Source organism: Sus scrofa, chromosome 3 (assembly GCF_000003025.6).
Source record: "Sus scrofa isolate TJ Tabasco breed Duroc chromosome 3, Sscrofa11.1, whole genome shotgun sequence".
NCBI classification, from domain to species: Eukaryota; Metazoa; Chordata; class Mammalia; order Artiodactyla; family Suidae; genus Sus; species Sus scrofa.
In genome coordinates, this window is record NC_010445.4 from 56,542,141 (window position 1) to 56,564,491 (window position 22,351).

Consider the following 22,351-nt stretch of genomic DNA (forward strand, 5'->3'; position numbering starts at 1 on the left):
CAGATTAAAATTGGAGGGAGAAGTAATCTCCCAAGTTGGTCTACACCGCAAAGGTTCGAAGCACCTCCTGTGTGCCAGACATCAGGCCAACAATGCCAGCCCTGTCCCTGCTCTCGAATGGGACACAGGCCAGACGAGGGGACAGCTGAGTCACCAGGAAGACCAGGGCTGGGATGGCGGAGGCCTGGACACAGTGTACACAGAGGGGCCCAGTGCAGCCCAGGGGGTATCAGGGCTGGATTCAGAGAAGGATTGGTTTTGTCATCAAGACATGGAGATAGCGTGGGCCCCAATGCCCACCAACCACTGCTGGGCCCACACACCGCCCCTGGCTGCTCACTGCCTCTTCCTCATCCTTTATCCCTCCTCATACTCACTCACCCTCTGACCATGTGACCACACCTCATGCTCCCCCAGCAGCCTGCAGAGCTGGCGGCTTGCAGGGCTGAGGCCTGTCCCCACATTCATTCTGCTCCATCTCCCCCCATCCCACCCCAGTGCTTCGGACACCCTCTCACCATACTTCCTGGCCCCCTTGGACATGCGGGGTCCTCTTCAGTGGCTGGCCACCCATGGGGCCTCAGGGACCCGCGAGGGGCTGTCCTAGGCCCACTGTTAAGATCCCAAGAAGCTTTCTTCTCTGGTGCCTCCACCCTGAGGGAAGCCCAGCTCCCCAACCAGCCTGACGTTTCCTCCGCACTTTACCCCCGTCTCCTTTTCTGGTACCCTCTCCCCACTCTCTACTACTCTCCCTTCCCTAAAGCCCCCTCTCCCTACTCAGGGAATCTTTTTTCTTTCCTTTTTAGGGCTGCAGCTGTGGCATATGGAAGTTCCCAGGCTAGGGGTCGAATCAGAGCTGCAGCTGCCAGTGTACACCACAGCCACAGCAACACAGGATCTGAGCTGCATCTGCGACCTACACCACAGCCCACGGCAACGCCAGATCCCAGCCTCATCCTCAACCTAACCTGCAGTGCTCGGCAATGCCAGATCCTTAACCCACTAAGTGAGGCCAGGGATCAAACCCGCATCCTCACAGACACTATATCAGGTTCTCAACCTGCTAAGCAATGGGAACTCCAAGAAATCTTTTTTCTAAGCTCCAGGCTGGGATACTTTTCTCCTGCAGAGATTTTCCCCAAAATTGTTTTTGTTAGAAGCCTTCCTTTTCCCCACAGATATTGTGAGATTCAGGGTACAGAAAAAGTCTTTGTTTCCACACTGGGTACTCCTTTCCTGGGAAATGAGAGAAGAACGCCCTGGCAGACTGAAGAGGGGAGAAATCACAGCCTCAGAACCACATAATCTACCATAATAACCGTAGCACTTACTATGGGTCACACAAACTTGTAAGCAGTTTGCAATTTAACCCATTGAATCCATTTTCCAGATAAGGTAAGTGAAACCCACAGAGGTTCAATAACCGACTCCAGGAGCTCCTGCTATGGTGCAGTGGGTTAAGAATCACAGTGGCGTAGGTCGCAGCTGTGGCTTGGATTCAATCCCTGGCCCTGGAACGCCCATATGCCACAGGTGCAGCCATAATATTAAAAAAAAAAAAAAAAGAAAGAAAGAAAGAATGGCAACTATTAAAAGCAAGAGAACAAAACCAAACCACCTCCAAGTGGCCAGCAATGAAAGCAGTGAAGTCTGGCCCCATTGCCCTGGTGATGGTGGACACAGAGGAAAGCTTGGTTGCAAAGTAGTGCCCTGTGGGGCCAGCCTCCCACAGAGCTGGAAGGTGTGCAGGCTGCCTGCAGGACACCTGTGAGGCAGCAGCACTTGAGGCTTCCAGGCTCTGGGGTCTTCAGGCCTGAGAAAGGGGCTCCAGGCCTCTGCCATGCACAGGCTCCACAACCCTCTAACCCCCTTCCGTCCCACAGACTCCGCCCTAAGAGGCCCAGGCCAGCTGGTGCTCAGACAGACAGTTCTGAGATTGGCCTGCAGATAAGGCTATGTGTTCTGCCACAGTGGAGAGGGGTGGATGAGCCTTTTGAATGCACAGAGGAAAGCGCAAACAGATGGAAATGTGGCCTGGAAAGTTGCGGTGTATTTGCTAGCGTGGGTTTAGGTAAATATTCACTCTAGATGTGCAAAGAGCCTCGGAAGAAGTCGATCACTCACGTTCACACCCGCGGGTCCTTACCCAGCTGTGTCCCAGCCTGAACTCTCTTCCCCCACCTCTTCAACCACCCGACTCTTGACTCCTCCTCCACCAGGTCTCTGATTAAATGCAGCTTCCTCCAGGAAGGCTTCCCCATCCTCAGACTGGGTGGGGTGGGACCTCATGCTAGTGTCACCTGCCCCTGAGCCAGCCAGATTTGGTTCCACAGTTAAAAGGATGCCAGGCTACACAACACTGTAAATCAATTATACTTTAATAAAAAAAATTTTTTTAAGTATGTTTTTTAAGCACCAGACCACTGCTGGGGAAACATCCAGCCGGGGTGGAGGCTCTAGGCTGCCAGAGAAGGCTCCCACCTGTGAGCAATGACACCCCCAGGACCCCTCCTGAATTCCCTCCCACCTGAGTGTCTTCGGCCATGCAGCACCTGCCTTTCCTCTGGGGGATCAGTGTGCCTTTTATCTCCTTGTAGTTCTTGTCTGGTTCTTCTATTTAGAGCTAAGGGACCTTGAACAAGTTCCTTGACATCTCTGTGCCTGAGTTTCCTCATTTAGGAAATGGGGATGATCAAGGTGCCTCATGAGCATTAAAGCAGATGCTCCTTTGCTGCCATCATCATCATCACCATCCACACCATCATCTCCTGATTTCCCATTTCCATATGTACTAGTGACTGCCTGTCCCAGGGCAGGAATGGGATCTCCTTCTATCCTCCAAGGGTAGCTCTTGAGTACAGCATCCTTCCAGGTGCAACTCAGAATTCTAAGTGATACACCCTCCCCCAAATTAATCCATCCTGGAGTCAGAGGAGAGCTGATTTGCTACAGCAGCCATATGCTGTGCCCTTCTCTGAGGGTTATCAAATGGATGCTTCCTTCCCAAACATCCAAACATCCCCTTTGGGGGCTTCCTACTTATTCAACACTGAGTACCTACTCTATTGACACTTCTGTGCTAGGCACTATGGAGATGCTGTGAACAATGCAGATGAAAGGCCCTTCCCTCATGGAGATGGCGTGCTAGTGTGGGAGAATAGAGACATAGCAAAATAAGCATTCTATAGAGTATATCAGGGGCCCCATGGGCTAAGGAGGAAAATAAATCAGGGAAGGGAAGAAGAGGTATGTAGGCATGTGATTTTTGAAAAGAGGGGTCAGGGCAAGCCCCAGAGGGGATAACTGTGAGTTAAGACTTGAAGGAGGTGCACAGAGATATTGGGGGTAGAGCATTCCAGGGAGAGGAAGCAGCAAGTACAAAGGCCCTGGCGCAGGGCTGGACCTCTATGAGGTGGGTATGGTCTTGTTCCTGGCTGCATCCCCAGCAAAAGGTGTGGCAGTGGACACATAATAGAGTTTAACCATTATAGCACGGATGGATCAAAGGCCTAGGTATGGGCTTCAGGAACAATTTGCTCAAGGCTCAAATTATGGCCTCAGGGTTGCTGCCTCCATTACCTGTTGGCTTTATTCTCAGACAACTTTTCTCCCTGTGGTCCAAGAGAGCAACTCAGCTTCAATTCTTAGGAGCAAAAATCTATTTCTCAGTATTCCTAGAGCCCTGAGTCCTCTCCAGCCAGAGGGAGGATAAGCCTAGGCAGGCACTTCAGGCTGTAAGAGGTCTATTCCTCTCAACTGTTGATGTTCCCTACAAGAGCAAGAGCAACCAACAACATCCCTACACCAGAGGATATTCTCCCTCCAGGAGCGGTGAACACCAGCCACGCCCTTAATCCCGGCCAGGTCTCCAGTCCTTGGGCCACACCCACACTGACATCCACTCCCATCTGCCCTTTGTCTGCTGTGCACCGCTGTATGCCCTCAGGCCTCCTGAGGTTACTCCCTCCCTTGAGCCCCTTTCCCTCCCCAGTTAACGTACCCCAGCCCTTCAGGCCAAGCCCTCAGTTGGACCCTCAGGCCACGCCCCCCTCGGTGTCTTGGGCCAAATCCCCCCCACCCCCGATCAGGACCCTTTGCTTAGGCCACACTCCTTCCTTGAACCTCTGACCTCAGAGCTTGCTCCTGTCCTCACCCTTCCTGGAGTGGCTGGGACCCCCACAAGCATGTTTGTGGCCGGGCGTCTGCACAGCCCGCAAGAGGGCTGTATTCCTCTCAGGTCATGGCAGGAACACGTGGATTGGACCTGGAGCACAAAGACCTGAGGGGTCACTATGGCCACACTCCAGTCTCAGGACCTCCCTCCCAGGACAGGGGATCAGCATCCTTCTCTCCGGACCTTGGCTGGGGAAGAACTGCCTGAGCTACAATGGCCACACACCTGCTCCTGCAACACCCACGTGAGATCCCGCTCTCCTTCCTTTCCCCTCTGTGAGGACCCTCAGCCTCAGACTCCTGGTCCCTTTAGCAATGCGGACATAAAAGAGGCATAAACCAACTACGGAAGAGCTTCAGCAGGCCTGCCATGTCCTGCGAGGGCCATCTGGTTCAGATATCTTTGGTTGCCTCATGTATTTTGATACCGTCTAAATATTAGGTGTTCAATTATTATCTATTCAACGAAGGGCTGAAAAAAAACAAATCAATGTTTTACTAAATAAATAAATCCATGGTCTGGCAGGTTCCTCTCTGGGGAAATGTGCTCAGTCTCCTGCACCGTCATCAGTGCCATTGCCCACTTCGAGCATTGTGTGAGCAAACATTGTTTTCTTGGTCCATTCAAAATTGAGAGGAAGAGGTAAACGTTTTGGAGGGTGCACCTCACATGCAGCCAGGAAGCCAATGGCCTCTCCACGGTGTCAGGATGGAGATCGTCTCACCTCACAGCTTTAAGTGCCAGTTGGCTGGCCGCCCACCTGGTTTAGACACTGGAATTTAACTTCAGCTGTTTCTGTTTCCCCGTGTGTTTTCTGGTCTTCTTTTCTTGAGACTTTTGCCACCAAGTCTTTCCATTCATTATAAAAATATTATAGGTCATGTTTTCTGGAGGATATCTGAAACAAAACACACATAAACTGCACTACACATTCCTACCATCTACTCCCTGAGAGACTGATGTTTGTGAGAGGGGAGGATTCCGTGCCCTTCCCATCAGCAAATTGGTGTGTGAAATTCATTCTGCCTCTGGCATCACGGAGCCTCTGGGAAAGTCCCCCGCCCTTCCTCATCACCAGCACAGGCTCCCCCAGCTTTGATCCATTTCTGTGGGATGGAACCACATCCTCACCACTTTTTTTGGTACCTCCGAGAAACACAGAAAGGAAATGGTGAGTCTGATGGATAAGCCCCAGTCAGAACTGGGAAGTGGGTCAAGCTTAGGAGCTCTTTGATTTTGTCTCTTGAACTTCTGCCATATTTGGGGCTCCCCTTGGACTTCAGGGGACCCGTTTCTATCTCAGAGGAGAAAGCTGGTTGTGTGGTGGTGGTGGCTGGCTTGAGGGAGTGACCAGTCCTAGGAGACTTGGCATTTTACAGGACATTTTGTGGAAAGCAATGACACTCTTCTGGGGAAATTTATCTATTTTTATTCATTTTTATTCTTTCTACAGCTGCACCTGAGGCATATGGAAGTTCCCAGGCTAGGGGTTCAATTGATGCTGCAGCTGCTGGCCTACACCACAGCCACAGCAACACCAGGTCCTTAACCCACTGAGGGAGTCCAGGGATCAAACCTGCATCCTCATGGAGATTATGCTGGGTTCTTAACCCACTGAGCCACAAAAGGAACTTCTTTTGGGGAAATTTAAATACTGCAGAGTCAAGGGTGGGCAGGATGGGGCATGGACACTTCACCCCTCATCACATGCCACAGCACCCTTTCTCTGTGGATGAGCTTACTACCCAGCACAGTGCTGGGGAGGACCTGAAAGGCCTTGGGGGCTGCTTTGCCCTGTGACCAGGAATGTGTATCCCAAGGGATGTAAGTCAAGGCACATAATTTCAAGGTGCAATTACTGCAAATACAGGATCTTCTAAACTCTTCACTTTCCAGTGCCTGCTCCTGGTTAGAATCACTATGCTTGAGCTCTCTCATCAGGGGGACAAGTGAAATATGTAACAACTGGGACAGACAGACACTGACAGTCAAGCTGGCCACTGCTGGAGCAGAGCCCTGGAGGGCCACTGCTGAGCCAGGCATTAACCCTTCATTTGCAGGATCATGGGGAACACTAGGAAGTCTGGGAAGGCTCTGGGAGGGTAAGACCAACCAGTAGAGGCATCTTTCAGTACACAACAACCAGGGTGGCTACAGCAGTGTGAACAAACAGAACATCAGCCCTCATCTTGCCTCCCCCAGAGCCTCATCCTCCCCACAACCTTGTGGCTGCACTTTTCCTTTCTCTTCGACATCCACATTGCTATTTTCCAATCTTTCAGCCAGAGGCCATGCCACCTCCTCTTTCAGTAGCCCTAGGCAGGGGAAGAAGTGTGGCCCCATCTGGGAAGACTTCCAGAGGCAAGGACTGTCCAAGCCAGGAAACCCCAAACCCAGCTGTGCATCGAAACCTCAAGGCAGTGTCTAAAAACCAGAAGCCTGGGTCATCTCACTTCTACGAAATACACACAACTGGGCTTAGAGGTCCCTGTCCCCCTCCTAAATCCAGGGTGAGCAGCTCAGGGAAATGGTGGTAAAACACCTGTGAGTTCTTGGAAGGAAGGTGGGCGCTAAGAGCCACTCACAATAGCTGTTTCCTCCGGATGTATGTGATCAACACCAGCAGCAGCAACACTGTGGCCACGAGGATTCCCGCCACCGCGGCAGAAGCACTAATGATGTTCCTCTGAAGGAACTGCAGAAGCTGTGCACATGGCATAGTCCTATTCGGAACACCTAAATGACAAGACACACGGCTGAGTATGCAGAGGCTGTAGGGACAACTGGTTAGTTCTGCCCAAGTAAAAACCTTGGCATCTTAGCTGTTGGCTCCAGAAGAGCTCTTGGGAAAGACACTGGCTCTGTTAGGAAAAGACAATCACAACATATTTGGTTGTGGAGGTGAGGTACCGAGGGTATGAGCTGGCCAGCAGGAAAGCAACCAGGGTGTAGGAGGTGAGGAGAGAAACAGAGGAGACAGAAGATGGAGGGAGGAGGTGGGGCCGCTACAGGAGGTTAAAAGTCCTGCTGCAAAGGTTTTTCAGAAAAAGTGGAGTCAACAGGCATAAAACAATGAAGGAATGCCATCTTCAGCAACGTGGATAGACCTAGAGATGATCATAGGAAGGGAAGTAGGTCAAAGAAAGACAAATAGCCTATGACAGCACTTATATGTGGAATCTTAAGAAATGATAGAAATTAACTTATTTATAAAGTAGAAATAGACTTACAGACACAGAAAATAAATTTATCGTTACCAAAGGGGAACAGAGAGGACAGAAATAAAACAGGAGTTTGTAATTAGCAGATACAAGCTATTATACAACAAAGTCCTGCTGTATAGCACAGATATATATATATATACATATACATACACAAATATATTTTGAATCATATATATATATGTATTCTGAATCACATATATATGTATTCCGAAAACATATATATATGTATTTTAATACATATATATATGTATATATATATGAATCGCTTTTCTGTATACCAGAAAATATATCTGAATTCAGGATAAATATATATTCTGAATTATATTTATGTATATATGAATCATTATGCTGTACACCAGAAACCAACACAACATTGTAAATCAACTATACTTAATTTAAAAAAAAAAGAAAGAGGAGTTCCCGTCGTGGCGCAGTGGTTAACGAATCCGACTAGGAACCATGAGGTTGCGGGTTCGGTCCCTGCCCTTGCTCAGTGGGTTAACGATCCGGCGTTGCTGTGAGCTGTGGTGTAGGTTGCAGACGCAGCTCGGATCCCGCGTTGCTGTGGCTCTGGCGTAGGCCAGTGGCTACAGCTCCAATTGGACCCCTAGCCTGGGAACCTCCATATGCTGTGGGAGCGGCCCAAGAAATAGCAAAAAAACAAAAAAAAAAAAAAAAAAAGAGAGAGAATTGAATTGAGTTTTCAGTCTTAAGCTTTTCACAGGGTACTGATACAATCTTTTATGTTTGCCCCCCCCCTCCTCCCCCACTCCCAGCTTCAGGAAATTCTGCCATATACATAATCTGCCTCCAGTGTACAGGACATCATGATGCCAAGATGATCCCAAGCTCCTTCCAGCCTCTAGGGACTTGCAGAAATCATGAGGGTGGATCTGGAATGCCACTGTATGTGGGCTTGAGAGCACAAGGCAATCTTAGCTAGATCTCAAAGGAAGGAGACCCCCACCTGACACGGGACACAGAGCTTCTGTCACTCCACTTGCAATGGGGCCAAAAAACGAAAAAGAAATCAGGGAAATGGGATCCAGAGGGCCAAATTCCTGGAGTTAGTTTAATTCACAATTTTAATTGCACATTGTATGCTTTTGTGAATAAATTGAAGGTGGGCTGACATTTAGTCTGTTAAAATACCATTAAAGGCAAACAGATGCATTCTGAAGTCACCCATATTTAGGTTCTTATTTAGCTCAGGCTCTATAGATTATTACTTGGACTGCTTGCTTCTTGGAGTGCTCCTTTATCTGTGGTAGTTAACGGCTCATCACTTACATCCCTGTTGAATAGAGAAGATTCTTTCTCCCTCTTCTCCTCTGCAATGTGACCTACAAAAGGCAGAAGACAAAACGTGTTCATCAAAAAACAACCATCAGCCTGTGATTAGTTCTGTTTTCATGAGGACAGTAAATACCTCCAGAGTCAAAGTGAGGAGTGAGGATTTTGGAGAAGGGTCTAAATGTACATCGGTGTTTTCTTTCTGTTTATTTTTTTAATCTAACAAATGCCTGGGTAGGCTGAGGCCATGGGTCTCAAACTGCAGTGTGTATCAGAATCACCAGGAGGTCTTATTAAATAAAACACAAAGTTTCCATTGTGGCTCAACAGGTTAAGAATACAACATAGTGTCCACAAGGATGTGGTTTGACCCCTGGCTTTCCTTGGTAGGTTAAGAATCTGGCATTGGTGCAAGCCGTGTCATAGGTCGAAGATGCGGCTTGGATCCAGCATTGCTGTGGCTGTGACATAGGCCAGCAGCTGTGGCTCCATATAGGCCAGCAGCTGTGGCTCCAATTTGACCCCTAGCCCAGGAACTTCCATAAGCAACAGGTGTGGCCTTAAAAAGAAAAAAAAAAAAAAAAAACACACAAACAAACACAGATCACTGGGCTCCACCTCAGAGTTTCTTTTTCAGTAGGTTGGGGGTGGGAGGGCATCTGAAAATGTGCATTTCTCACAGACCCTGAGTAACGCCAATGCTGGTTCAGGGACCACACTTACAGGACTTATCAAGAAACTTTCAACAGTTGCTGAGCCTTCCTGACCCCCATTCTCCACGAGTATAAAATAGGGGTAATAAGACCTACCTCACAGATAGCCTAATGTTCATGAAAACAATTTATAAACCACAAAGTACTATAAAAAATGTTTCTTGAGGTGTGTGGCCAAGATGGCTGAGTAGGAAGACCCTGAGCTCACTTCCTCCCAGAGGTACACTAAAAGTTACAACTATTTACTGTTTATGAGAACAACCTAAAGGCTAGTAGAGAAGATTTTCCACAACTAAAGCTGCTAAGAAGGAACAACAGTGAGCCAGGGTATAGTCAGGATCCACAACCCAGGCAAGGTGACCCACAAACAGGAAGATAATAACAAACTGCAAAGGTTCCCAAGGAGTAAGGGGTCCACGCCCCACATCGGGCTCCCCAGCCCAGTGGTCCTTCTATTTACATACAGAAGAGCTGAAAGGCTGTAGGAAACAGCCTCTGCTCTTAAAGGACATATGCAAAATCTCACACACTCTAATTTCCAACACAGAGGCAATAATTTAAATGGACCCTGGCCAAACCCACTTGCTGATCTTGGGGGTTCCCAGAGAAGAAGGCAGCAGCCGGGACTCCCCCTGTGAACAAAGACACTGGCAGCAGCCTTTTGAGGATTTTGTTCTACCACAAGGACACCAGTGTTGACATGGACTGTTTTGGGGTCCTCTTCCGGCCTACGAATGCTAGGTGCTTGCCTGCCCACCAATGGGCCAGCACAAGCCCCAGGACCCCCTGGGCTGTTCAGCCAGCCACACCAGGACCCAGTCCCTTCCACTAACAGGCACAAGGCTGGGCCTGGAAGCCAACCAAATTAGGGGTCAATCTTGCCTACCAGTGTGCCCAGAGTGGCCAGCCCTACCACAACGAAAGAGCCCTCCAAGCCCACATAAGAGGCACCCCAGAGGATAGAGTTCAGATGACCAGAGGGAAGTGTGCTGCTGGGCCCCCCTAGGACATCTTCTACATAAAAGCATTTCTCTTAGATTGGGAAACATAACTGACCTTCTTAATACTTATAAACACAGAGAATTAGGCAAATAAACACAGAGAATTAGGCAAAACCAGGACACAGATATGTTTCAAATAAAGGAATAAGACAAAACCCCAAAAGAAGAATTAAGTGATGTATATAGGCAATCTACCTATAAAGTATTCAAGGTAATGATCATAAAGATGCTCACTGAACTCGGGAGAAGAACAGAGGAACACAGACGTTTAACAAAGAGTTAGGAAATATAAAGAAAACCCAAACAGAGCTGAGGAATACAATACCTGAAATTAAAACATACACTACAAGGAATCAACAGTAAATTAGATGATACAGATCCACACACCTGAACACAAAGGAATAGAAATCACCCAAGCTGAACATTAAAAAAAAAAAAAAAAGAATTTTTAAAAATGAGGATAGTTTGGAGTTCCTATCGTGCTCAGTGGTTAACAAATCCGACTAGGAACAATGAGGTTGCGGGTTCGATCCCTGCCCTTGCTCAGAGGGTTAACGATCCGGCATTGCTGTGAGCTGTGGTGCAGGTTGCAGACGTGGCTTGGATCCCGCATTGCTGTGGTTGTGGTGTAGGCCGGTGGCTACAGCTCTGACTCGACCGCTAGCCTGGGAAGCTCCATATGCCACGGGAGCGGCCCAAGAAATGCCAAAAAAAAAAAAAAAAAAATGAGGATAGTTTAAAAAACCTCTGAGACAACATTAAGAATAATAACTTTCACATTGTTGAGATCCCTAAAGGAGAAGTATGAGAGAAAGGGACAGAGAACTGATTTGAAGAAATAATAGCTGAAACTTCCCTAACCTGGGAAAGGAAACAGACATCTAGGTCCAGAAAATAGAGTCCCAATAAGATGAACCCAAAGAAGTTCACACTAAGATATGATTACAATGGCAAAAATTAAAGATAAAGAGAGAATCCTAAAAGCAGCAAGGGAAAAGCAACTTGTTACATTTAAGAGAACTCCCACATGGCTGTTGGCTGATCTTTCAGCAGAAATTTTGCAAGCCAGAAGGGAGTGGCATGGTATGTTCAAAGTGGTGAAAGGAAAAAAAAAAAAAACTACAACCATGAAAATTCTACCTATGAGGTTATCATTCAGATTTGAGAAAGAGATAATGAGTTCTACAGGCAAGCAAAAGCTAAAAGAGTTCAGAACCACTGAGCCAGCTTTACAAGAAGTTTTAAAGGGATGTCTCTAAGCAGGAAAATAAAGACCATAACTGAAAACATGAATGTTACAAAAGGAGAAACTCATTGATAAAAGAAAGCATACAGTAAGGGAGTGGACCAATCACTTATAAAGCTAGTAGGAAGGTTAAAAAACAAAAGTAGTAAAATCATCTATATCTGCAATGAGTAGTTAAGGGAAACAAAACAAAAGAGGTAAAATATGGTCAGAAAACACTAAATAGGGTGGGGTGCAGGAATAAAAATGCAGAATTGTTAGAATGCATTCAAACTTAACAGATCATCAACTTAAAATATATATGTATATAGTTGTATTTGAACCTCATGGTAACTATAAACCAGAAATCGATAATAGACACACACAAAAAAGATAAAGAAATCTAAACATAATAGTAAAGATAGTCATCAAATCACCAGAGAAAAGCACAGAAGAAGAAAAGAACTACAAACACAACCAGAAAACAACAAAGTGACAATAAGTACATAACCATAGCTAGTTATTTTAACTGTAAATGGATGTTCTAATAAAAAGACATCAAGTGGCTAAATGGATTAAAAAACACAAGACCATATTTATGCTGGCCTAGAAGAGACTCACATCAGATCTAAAGATCTGACACACAGAGACTGAAAGTAAGAGGATGCTAAAAGGTATTCCACGAAAATGACTTGCAGAATAGATTTGTGGTTGCCAAGGGAGAGGGGGAGGGGGTGGGGTGGATTGGGAGCTTGGGGTTAATAGATGCAGACCACTGCCTTTGGAATGGATTAGCAATGAGATCCTGCTGTGTAGCACTGGGAACTATGTCTGGTCACTTATGACAGAGGATGATAATGTGAGAAAAAAAGAATGTATACATGTATATGTAAATGGGTCACCATGCTCTACAGTAGACTCATCAAGAGAAAAAGAGCTCAAATAAATTAAATCATAAATGAATTAGAAGTTACAACCAACACCACAGAAATGCAAAGTATCATAAGAGATCACCACAAACAATTATATGCCCCCCAAAAAATGGACAGCCTAAAAGAAATGGATAAATTCTGAGAAACTTACAATTTCCCAAGACTGAATCAGGAAGAAATAGAAAACCTGAACAAACCAGTTATTAGTAATTTAAAAAAAAAAAAAGCCTCCAACAAGCAAAAGTTCAGGACCAGAGAGCTTCACAGATGAATCTGACAAACATTTAAAGAGCTAATCCAAGCAATGAGATCCTGCTGTGTAGCACTGGGAACTATGTCTAGTCACTTATGATGGAGCATGATGATGTGAGAAAAAAGAATGTATACATGTATGTGTAAATGGGTCACCATGCTCTACAGTAGGAAAAAAAACTGTATTGGGGAAATAACAATTGAAAAAAAAAGTAAAGAGCTAATCCAGGGAGTTCCCATTGTGGCTCAGCAGAAATGAACCCAACTAGTATGCATGAGGATGCAGATTGGATCCCTGGTCTCACTCAGTGTGTGAAAGAATCTGGCATTGCCACGAGCTGAGGTGTAGGTCACAGACGCAGCTCAGATCCAGATCCAGCATTGCTGTGGCTGTGGCATAGGCCAGTAACTGTAGCTCTGATTCAACCCTTAGCCTGGGAACTTCCATATGCCAAGGGTGAGCCTTGCTCCAAAAAAAAAGGGCCAAAAAAAATTTTTTTAATAAAAAAAGAGCTAATCCTATCCTTTTCAAATTATCCCAAAAAACTGTAAAGGAATGCTTTCAAACTCATCTATGAGATCAGCATCATCCTGATACCAAACACAGACAAAGATACCACAAAAAAGGAAAATTATAGGCCAGCATCATTGATGAATATAAACATAAAAATCCTCAACAAAATATTAGCAAACTAAATTCAACAATATATTGGACTTCCTGTGTTGCTCACAACAAATTCAACAATATATTAAACAGATAATACACCATGATCAAGTGGGATTTATTCCAGAGGTGCAAGGATGGTTCACTATATGTATAAATCAATTAACATGATACAGCACATTAACGAATTGAAGAACAAAAACCATATGATAATCTCAATAGATGCTAAAGTTGCTTCTGACAAAATTCAAAACTTATTTATGATAAGAACTCTCAACAAAGTGGGCATAGAGGGAACATACATCAACATAATAAAGGGCATATATGACGAACCCACAGCTAACACCAATATCAATCTTGAAAAGCTGAAAGAATTTCCTCTAAGATCAGGAACAAGACAAGGATGCCAACTCTGTCCACTTTTATTCAACATAGTATTGGAGTCCTAGCCAGAGAAATCAGACAAGAAAAAGAAATAAAAGGAATTCAAATTGGAAAGAAAGAAGTAAAACTACCACTATGTGCAGGTGACATGATACTATATATAGAATATCCTAAAGACATCACCCCAAAATTATTAGAACTAATAAATGAATTCAATAAAGTTTCAGAATACAAAATTAATATATACATAAAGCTCTTGCATTTTGTACACTAACAAAGGACTATCAGAAAGTGAATTAAGAAAATAATCCCATTTATGGAGTTCCCGTCATGGCTCAGTGGTTAACGAATCTGACTAGGAACCATGAGGTTGCGGGTTCGATCCCTGGCCTTACTCAGTGGATTAAGGATCTGGCATTGCTGTGAGCTGTGGTGTAGGTTGCAGAAGCGGCTCGGATCCCACGTTGCTGTGGCTCTGGTGTAGGCCTGAAGCTACAGCTCCAATTAGACCCCTAGCCTGGGAACCTCCATATGCCACAGGAGCGGCCCAAGAAATGGCAAAAAGACAAAAAAAGAAAAAGAAAAGAAAAGAAAAGAATCCCATCTATACATGCTTCAAAAAGAATAAAATACCTAGAAATAAATCTAAACAAGGAGGTAAAACACTTGTACTTGGACAACTGTAGGAATCTGATGAAAGAAACTGAAGACAATATAAACAAATAGAAATATATACCATACAGTCTACAGAATCAACGAAATACCTATCAAAATACCAACAGCTTTTTTCACAGAACTAGAATGAATAATTCTAAAATTTGTGAGGAAAAAAAGAATGAAGTATTGCCATTTGCAGCAACATGAAAAGACCTAGATTTTGTTGGGGGGGGGGCGCTGCACCCACAGCATATGAAAGTTCCCAGGCTAGGGGTCCAATCGGAGCCATTGCTGCCAGCCTATACCACAGCCACAGCAACGCGGGATCTGAGCCACGTCTGCAACCTACCCCACAGCTCACGGTAACACCAGATCCTTAACCCACTGAGTGAGGCCAGGGATCAAACCCACAACCTCATGGTTCCTAGTCAGATTTGTTAACCACTGAGCCACGAGGGAAACTCTGTCTTAGAGATTATTATGCTGAGTGAGTAAACCAGACAGATAAATACAAATATTATATGATATCACTTATATATAAAATCTCAAACATAACACAAATGACCTTATTTACAAAGCAGAAACAGACACAATAGACATAGAAAACAAACCTCTGGTTATTAAAGGGGAAAAGGTAGGAAAAAGATAAATTAGGAGTATGGGATTAACAGATACACACCACTAAAGATAAAATAGATAAACAACAAGGATTGAGTGTAGAGCACAGGGAACTATATTCAATAACTTGTAATTATAATGGAAAAGAATCAGAAAAAAAGCTACATGTATCACTGTATCGCTTTGACATACACCCGAAATGAACACAATATTGTAAATCAACTATACTTCAGTAAATAAAGAAAAAAATAAAATTATTATGGAAACAAAAAAGATCCTGAACAGCCAAAACAATCTTGAGAAAGAAGAACAAAGCTGGAGGTATCATGCTCCCTGACTTCAAACTATACTATGAAGCTACAGCCCAGGTGTAAAAACAGACACACAGATGAATGGAACAGAATAGAAAACCCATAAATAAACACACACTTATGGTCAATTAATCTATGACAAAGAAGGCAAAAATATACAATGGGGGAAAGATAGCCTCTTTAATAAATGGTGTCGGGAAAACTGGTCAGTGACATGTGCAAAAGAATCAAACTGGACTGTTTTATCACACCATGAACAAAAATAAGCTCAAAATAGATTACAGACTTAAATCTAAGACCTGAAACCATAAAACTCCTAGAAGAAAAAAATAGGCAGTTAGCTCTGTGACATTAAGTCTTAGTTATAGGTCTCCTCAGGCAAGGGAAACAAAAGCAAAACAAAGAAATGAGACCTAATCAAACTAAAAAGCTTTTACATAGTAAAGAAACTATCCACAAAGGAGTTTCTGTCATGGCTCAGTGGTTAACGAATCTGACTACGAACCATGAGGTTGTGGGTTCAATCCCTGGCCTTGCTCAGTGGGTTAAGGATCTGGCGTTGCTGTGAGCTGTGGTGTAGGTTGCAGATGTGGCTTGGATCCCACGTTGCTGTGGCCCTGGCGTAGGCTGGCGGCTACAGCTCCGATTCAACCCCTAGCCTGGGAACCTCCATATGCCGCAGGAGTGGCCCTAGAAAAGGCAAAAAGACAAAAAAACAAAACAAAACAAAACTATCCACAAAATGAAAAGGCCATGTACTGTATAGAAGATTATTTGCAAACAATGTATCTGATAAGGGGTTAATGCCCGTAATATACAAAGAACACATCAACTCAATATCAAACAAACAATCTAATTTTAAAATGAACAGAAGATCTGGATAAACATTTTTCCAAAGTGGACATACAAATGGCCAACAAACACAAGAAAAGATCCTCAATATCAGTAAATATTAGGGAAATTCAAAACTGCAATGAAATATCACCTCCCCCAGAGAAAAATGGATATTACCAAAAAGACAAGAAATAACAAACTACTGGCAAGGATGTGGAGAAAATGGAAACCTTGTACCTTGTTGGTGGAACTGTAAATCAGTACAGCCACTATGGAAACAGTATGGAGGTTCCTCAAAAATTTTTAAATGTAACTTCCATATGATACAACAATTCAGCTTCTGGATTTTTCCAAAGTAAACAACACTAATTTGAAAAGATATATGCACCCCTATGTTCACTGCAGCATTATGTACAATAGCCAAGATATGGAAGCAACCTAAGTGTCCCTCAGTAGAGGAATGGATAAAGGCTATTTAATGGAGTATTACTCAGCCATAAAAAGAATAAAATCTTGCTATTTGGGACAACATAGATGGACCTAGAGGGTATTACGCTATGTGAAATAAATCAGACAGAGAAAGACAAATACTGGGCCTTCACTTATATGTGAAAACTAAAAAAACAAAGCAAATGAACAAACAACAAAACAGAGACATAAATAGAGAACAAATAGATGGTTGCCAGACAGGAGAGGGTATAAGTGAAATGGATAGGGAGATTAAGAGGAACAAACTTACAGTTATAAAATAAATATGTCACAAGGGTGTAATGTACAGCATAGGGAACATAGTCAATAATATTAACTTTGTATGGTGACAGCAAGTAAACTTATTATAATGATCATTTTGTAATGTATAAAAATATTGAACAACTATATTGTACATCTGAAATAATATGACATTTTAAGTCAATTGCACTTGAATTTTAAAGAGAATGCTTCTTGAATTGCAAGGGCAAGACAGAAAAGCAAACACTAAAATATTTATTTATTGGTAGAGGGACCACAGAATGGTTTAGTAGAAACAGACAGTGTTGAAAATCAGAAATATTTGAATCCTTATTCTGCAGCTTTGGGGTGAATGTGATGAACTATCTAGGAAGTATGTGATAATAGTCTCGTGTGGTTTAATTATTTCTGGAGAAAGAAATATATTTGTTATTTATTCTATTCGGCTTAGTAAAAAAGAGGAAATTCCCAGTTTAATATGAGTCATAATTACTTGACTTTGTAAATCCCAGCTTGTTAAATCATGAAAGATTTAACAACCACAGACAAAAAACTCTCGAGAACATACTTACTCCACTAAGGGGTTGGGTGTGCCTTGCTCTTTCATAGAGTTGTAAAAAAAAAAAAAAAAAATTTTTTACATTTCTTGTCTCTGTACCACAAAAACAAAAACCAGAATCAGGAGCCAGTATCTATACTTATCATCAATATGGTCATAAGTTTTCATTTACCTAATGCTCTTTGGAGAGTGTGGAGGACATTTTTCACCTGGGATGGGTTGTGGTTTTGATCATTTGTTGGATTATTTTATGTGGGAAACGTTTTGCCAAATACAATTTTCAAACTTTATTTCAGCTTTAGGCCCATTAACTACAAGAAAAGCAGCAGTTCATTACAAGAGCAAGCACAAGGAGCAAATCTCCTGCATTTCCATGATGCAATCCAGACTGTCAATCAGTTAACACCCTGGGCCTAGCAAAATTGTCTGAAATGAGCCAGAACCAAGAAATTTTGGCTTTGTGCTCAAGAAGTTTAAGTTTTGCATCTTCATTATTTCTTCGGTTTTTGTCTTACTCTCAGGAGCCTCTAGCATTGAAATATGCCTTTGGTTATGTGTTAAAGGCACTTTATTGCCACACTGTTCATTTAGGGCTAGTTTTCCCCTCAGGTGAAGTAATAGTTTGAACTTGCTGCAGACTAGGGCACACCTTTTACAAGGTAATTCACTCTTCAAAAGGATTATTTACTCACCCCTCTTCCTTGCCAGCCCTCTTCCTTTTTACTATTAATTCTGCTTTTTTTTTTTTTTTTTTTTAAGGTCCTTTGCTGTTAAGGAAGAGATGCAGTGTGGTCTCGAATGTCCTGGTCCCCACAGGGTAGCCTTAGAGCAGCTCCTGGACTCTGAAGAGGCGCCGTCAGCCTCCTTTTCTTGGGTATGTTCACTACTGCCGGCAGGGGCTCCTCAGGCCTCTTCTTTCTTCACTTCCCCTACTCAAAATACCTCATCAGGCAGACCTGGCTCTCTCTTGAGCTCCCAAAGCTCCATGCAAATATAACCAAAAGCACTTTTAAAATACCTTCATTTGGGGCATAGTTATGTCCAATAATTATTAATGATACTGACTCATTAGCTGTGAGCTCTTGGAAGATACGAATGTCCTATTAAGTGGTCCAGTTTGTTAGAACAGAGGGGAAGAAGGAGGCAGAGACTGGAGCAATGAGATCTCAAGCACGTTTATTCAGAGTGGTTGGAAGCACTATGCAGAGAGAACTCAGGCTTCCTGGGTTATACAGCTTAGGAAAGCAGTTAGTTATAAAGGAAAAATGGGGTAGTTGCTATTTTTAGCAGAGGTTTGCAATGGCTTAAGAAACAGGGAAGACTCAAGTTATATTGTTACAATTTAACAGTTTCTCTAGCTATTTTTGTCTTGAAGTTTTGTGTTTCATGATGTTATTTTTGTTCAGAGACCATCTGGCTTTTGCCACATTTTAGTTCTTTTCCAATCTATAGTTACCACCTAACCAGTTCCCTGCACAGGACCTATCACTGGGAAGAAGAGCAATAGCTAGGGCTTGAGTGACAGAAGGAATCTTGAAGAATCTTGACTACAACCTCAAGAAAGACTCTGAGCCAGAACCACCAGTCTTGTTGGTCAAGACTGCAGTTAGTTGAAGGCTGAAAGGCACTGGACAACCTGCTTCCAAGATGGCTTGCAAAGCTGCTGGTAGAAGGCCTCACCTTCAATGGCTGTAGGCAGGAGGGCTCAGTTCCCCACCACAGGGGCCTCCTCTTAGGGCTGCTGCAGAGTCCTCACAACAAGGCAACTGACCTCCCCAGAGTGAGTAAGCAATCAATCGAAAAGACAGCCAGGCAGAAACCACAATGCCTTTTACCACCTAATCTATGAAGTAGCACACCCTTGCTTCTGCCATCCTCTATTCATTAGAAGCAAGTCACTAGGTCCATCCCATACTCAAGGGAATGGGGATGCAGTCCCATCTTTTAGCGGAGGAATATCAAAGAACTTGTGGACATACTTGAAAACCACAGTAGGAATGAAATTCCAAGGAAGATAGTTGAACAAAAAAAAGAAACATTCACTTGTATCCATTTGAACCATGAAGGTTTCAATGAGCTACCTCTGGTTTGGTTCAGGAACTGTGACAGGAAAGAAGTGAGACCTTCCAGAGACCTATACCATTAAGCAGAGACCCCTGTAGGATTTCTAAGATATTAGGTTGAACCACAAGAAACTGGAGATCTCTGACCATTTTTGACCCACAAAGACAGTAAGTTCAAATGATTCAAACTAATATTATAGTCCCAAAGGAGGTTTTTTACTCTATATATTTCTTCTAATTTTGAGGTGCCTAGAAATCCAACATCATGGATTATCAATATGGGTGTGATAATAAATTTGTAATGTGATCCTTTGTTTGTAAGAAAAATATGGAGTTGACTTCAAAGTTTAGGTTGATCACTGCATACAATGGGAATTTCGTAAGAGAGAGGAAAATAAGCCCACATTGTAGTTAGAAAGTGGTCACCATTGAGTTAAGCTCCTATAAGAGAGAAAAAACAATAAAGCTGATGACTAAAGAGCAGTTTTAGAGGAAGTAATGTCGTTTTTGGTAACACACAAAAGTTCTAGAGAAATCTATCAACATGACCAGTTGGGACATGCCAAAAGGTCTGAGAAGAGATGCTACACCTTTTCCAGAGGATCAAGTTCCATGGGGTACCAGGGACTCCAGGCCCCTTCCAGGTCAGAGGGGCAAGAAGTGCTACAATCAGCTTCTGTATTTGACAGTTCTTTCCCATAGCAGCTATGTGAAAGGAAAATGCTACACTCACTGTTCTCCACTGGCAACGCTCCAAGCTCATCAGCAGCACAGGTGGAACCTACCCAGCAGAACAGAGAAGGCAGTCTTGCCCTGGGTATTCTTGGCATCTAGTCTAGTTAGAAAATCTAAGGACTAGTCATAATCAACTGCAAAAGATTGCTCAATGTAATGTCTGTGAAACACTGCCTAAAAGTTCTTCCAAGTGTCCTTAAAAGGGATACAAATTATGCAAGCATAACTGGTGTATCTTACAGACATCCTGAGTTCAAACACCAGCACTGTCTCCTCCTAGCTCTTTGACCCTGTGGCAAGTTACTCAACTTCAGTTATCTACATTATGTAAAGTGGATGTATAATAATAATAATCCTACAAACATAGGACTGCTATGGGCATTAAATAAATAATGTAACTGAATAACTCCTTTGTCTGGTACAGAGCAAGTGCTCAGTGTATGTTAATTTTATCATTATAACAGTGATTATTTTTTTCAGAGAAATGTACTATTCACTCATTCATTCACACACTTACTCCTTTAGCAAATATTATTAAGCACCTATCTTATATCAGACACTAAATCCCCAGCCCTGGGGAAAGACAGTCTAGTGAATGATATAGGTAACTGTTATGATTTGTCTTATGGCCACTTCAGCACAGGTACTAGAAGGATGATTATCAGCAAATTTTTTTTTTGGCCGTGCCCATGACATGCAGAAGTTCCCAGGCCAGGGATCAAACCTGTGCCACAGCAGTGACCCAAGACACAGCAGTGACAATGCCAGTTCCTTAACCCACTGAGCCACCAGGGAACTCTTAATTATCAGTAAATTTAAAAGGGGACATAAACAGCCCCAAATATAATAAGGCATTGATTATAAAATAATGTATGCAAAGAAAAGAGTGAGGTTATAAATTAATTCTGATGTTGGAAAAAAAGCATTTTGTCCTGGTGCCTACTGAAGGAAAATAATATTCCTAGTTGAAAGCAATTAAAAGAATAAATCACTTTACAAATCAAAAGATCAAGCTAGAGAGTAAGCTTTCCACCCCCTAAGTAGATCATTTAATTATATTTGAACAATGAGCAGTAGTGTTTTACTATTCAGGGGCTGACGTGTCCTAGCACTAAAACGTGCACTCCTGGACAGGCCATACCTAACATTCGCAGGGACTAGCACAAGCGTACAGATGGAGACACATCAATCATATGTATCAATATTTAAACATTCTAAACTGTGACTTGGTCTGCATTTCCACACAGGGACCTGCAGTCTGCTGCTTCCTTGGTGGCTAAAGGAGCCAGGATACACTGAAGCAGGACAGAAGCTGGATCCAGGCCCAAGACTCCTGTGCAGTGACTGGACACATCACATCTTCCTATGATCAAGTATGATTTATTCCAGGAATGCAAGATTTGCTCAATATAAAGAAATCCATTAATAGCATACACAATATTAGTAGACTTAAGGGAATGAAATCCTATGAGTAGTTCCACAGATCCTGACAAAATTTAGCACCCATACCTGTTTTTAAAAACATGTAACCAGGAGTTCCAATCCTGGCATAGTGGAAACGAATCCGACTAGGAACCATGAGGTTGCAGGTTCGATCCCTGGCCTCGCTCATTAGGTTGAGAATCTGGCATGCTGTGACTGTGGTGTAGGTTGCAGACGTGGCTCAGATCCCAAGTTGCTGTGGCTGTGGTGTAGGCCAGCAGCTACAGCTTTGATTCAACCCCTAGCCTGGGAACCTCCATATACCATGGGTGCAGCCCTAAAAAGCAAAAAAAAAAAAACAAAAAGTAAGCAAAGAGAAATTGACAGATATATTCTCAATGTGGATATATGTACACATATGTATCTCTGTATGTATACATGCATTTATGTGTGCATATGTGTATATGTATGTATCTTAGTCATCCTAGTTCTATAACGAGTATCTAGATTCAGGAAACATTAGAGGCATTTCCTCTAAAATTAGGAACAAGGCAGCATGCC

The 22,351-nt window shown here is 43.3% G+C and overlaps 1 protein-coding gene across 2 annotated transcripts in view; it reads right to left on the reverse strand.

The window, feature by feature from the left end:
* Nucleotides 4,648–22,351, reverse strand: part of LOC102167341 — a 53,109-nt gene continuing 35,405 nt past the window's right edge. For both annotated transcript variants that reach the window (XM_021087257.1, XM_021087259.1), the window contains exons 5-7: nt 8,628–8,741; nt 6,760–6,910; nt 4,648–5,072 (exon numbers count right to left, since the gene is read on the reverse strand). In XM_021087257.1, coding sequence (XP_020942916.1) covers nt 4,940–5,072; nt 6,760–6,910; nt 8,628–8,741 — 398 coding nt within the window. In that variant the 3' untranslated portion in view covers nt 4,648–4,939. The remainder of the gene's footprint in view (nt 5,073–6,759; nt 6,911–8,627; nt 8,742–22,351) is intronic.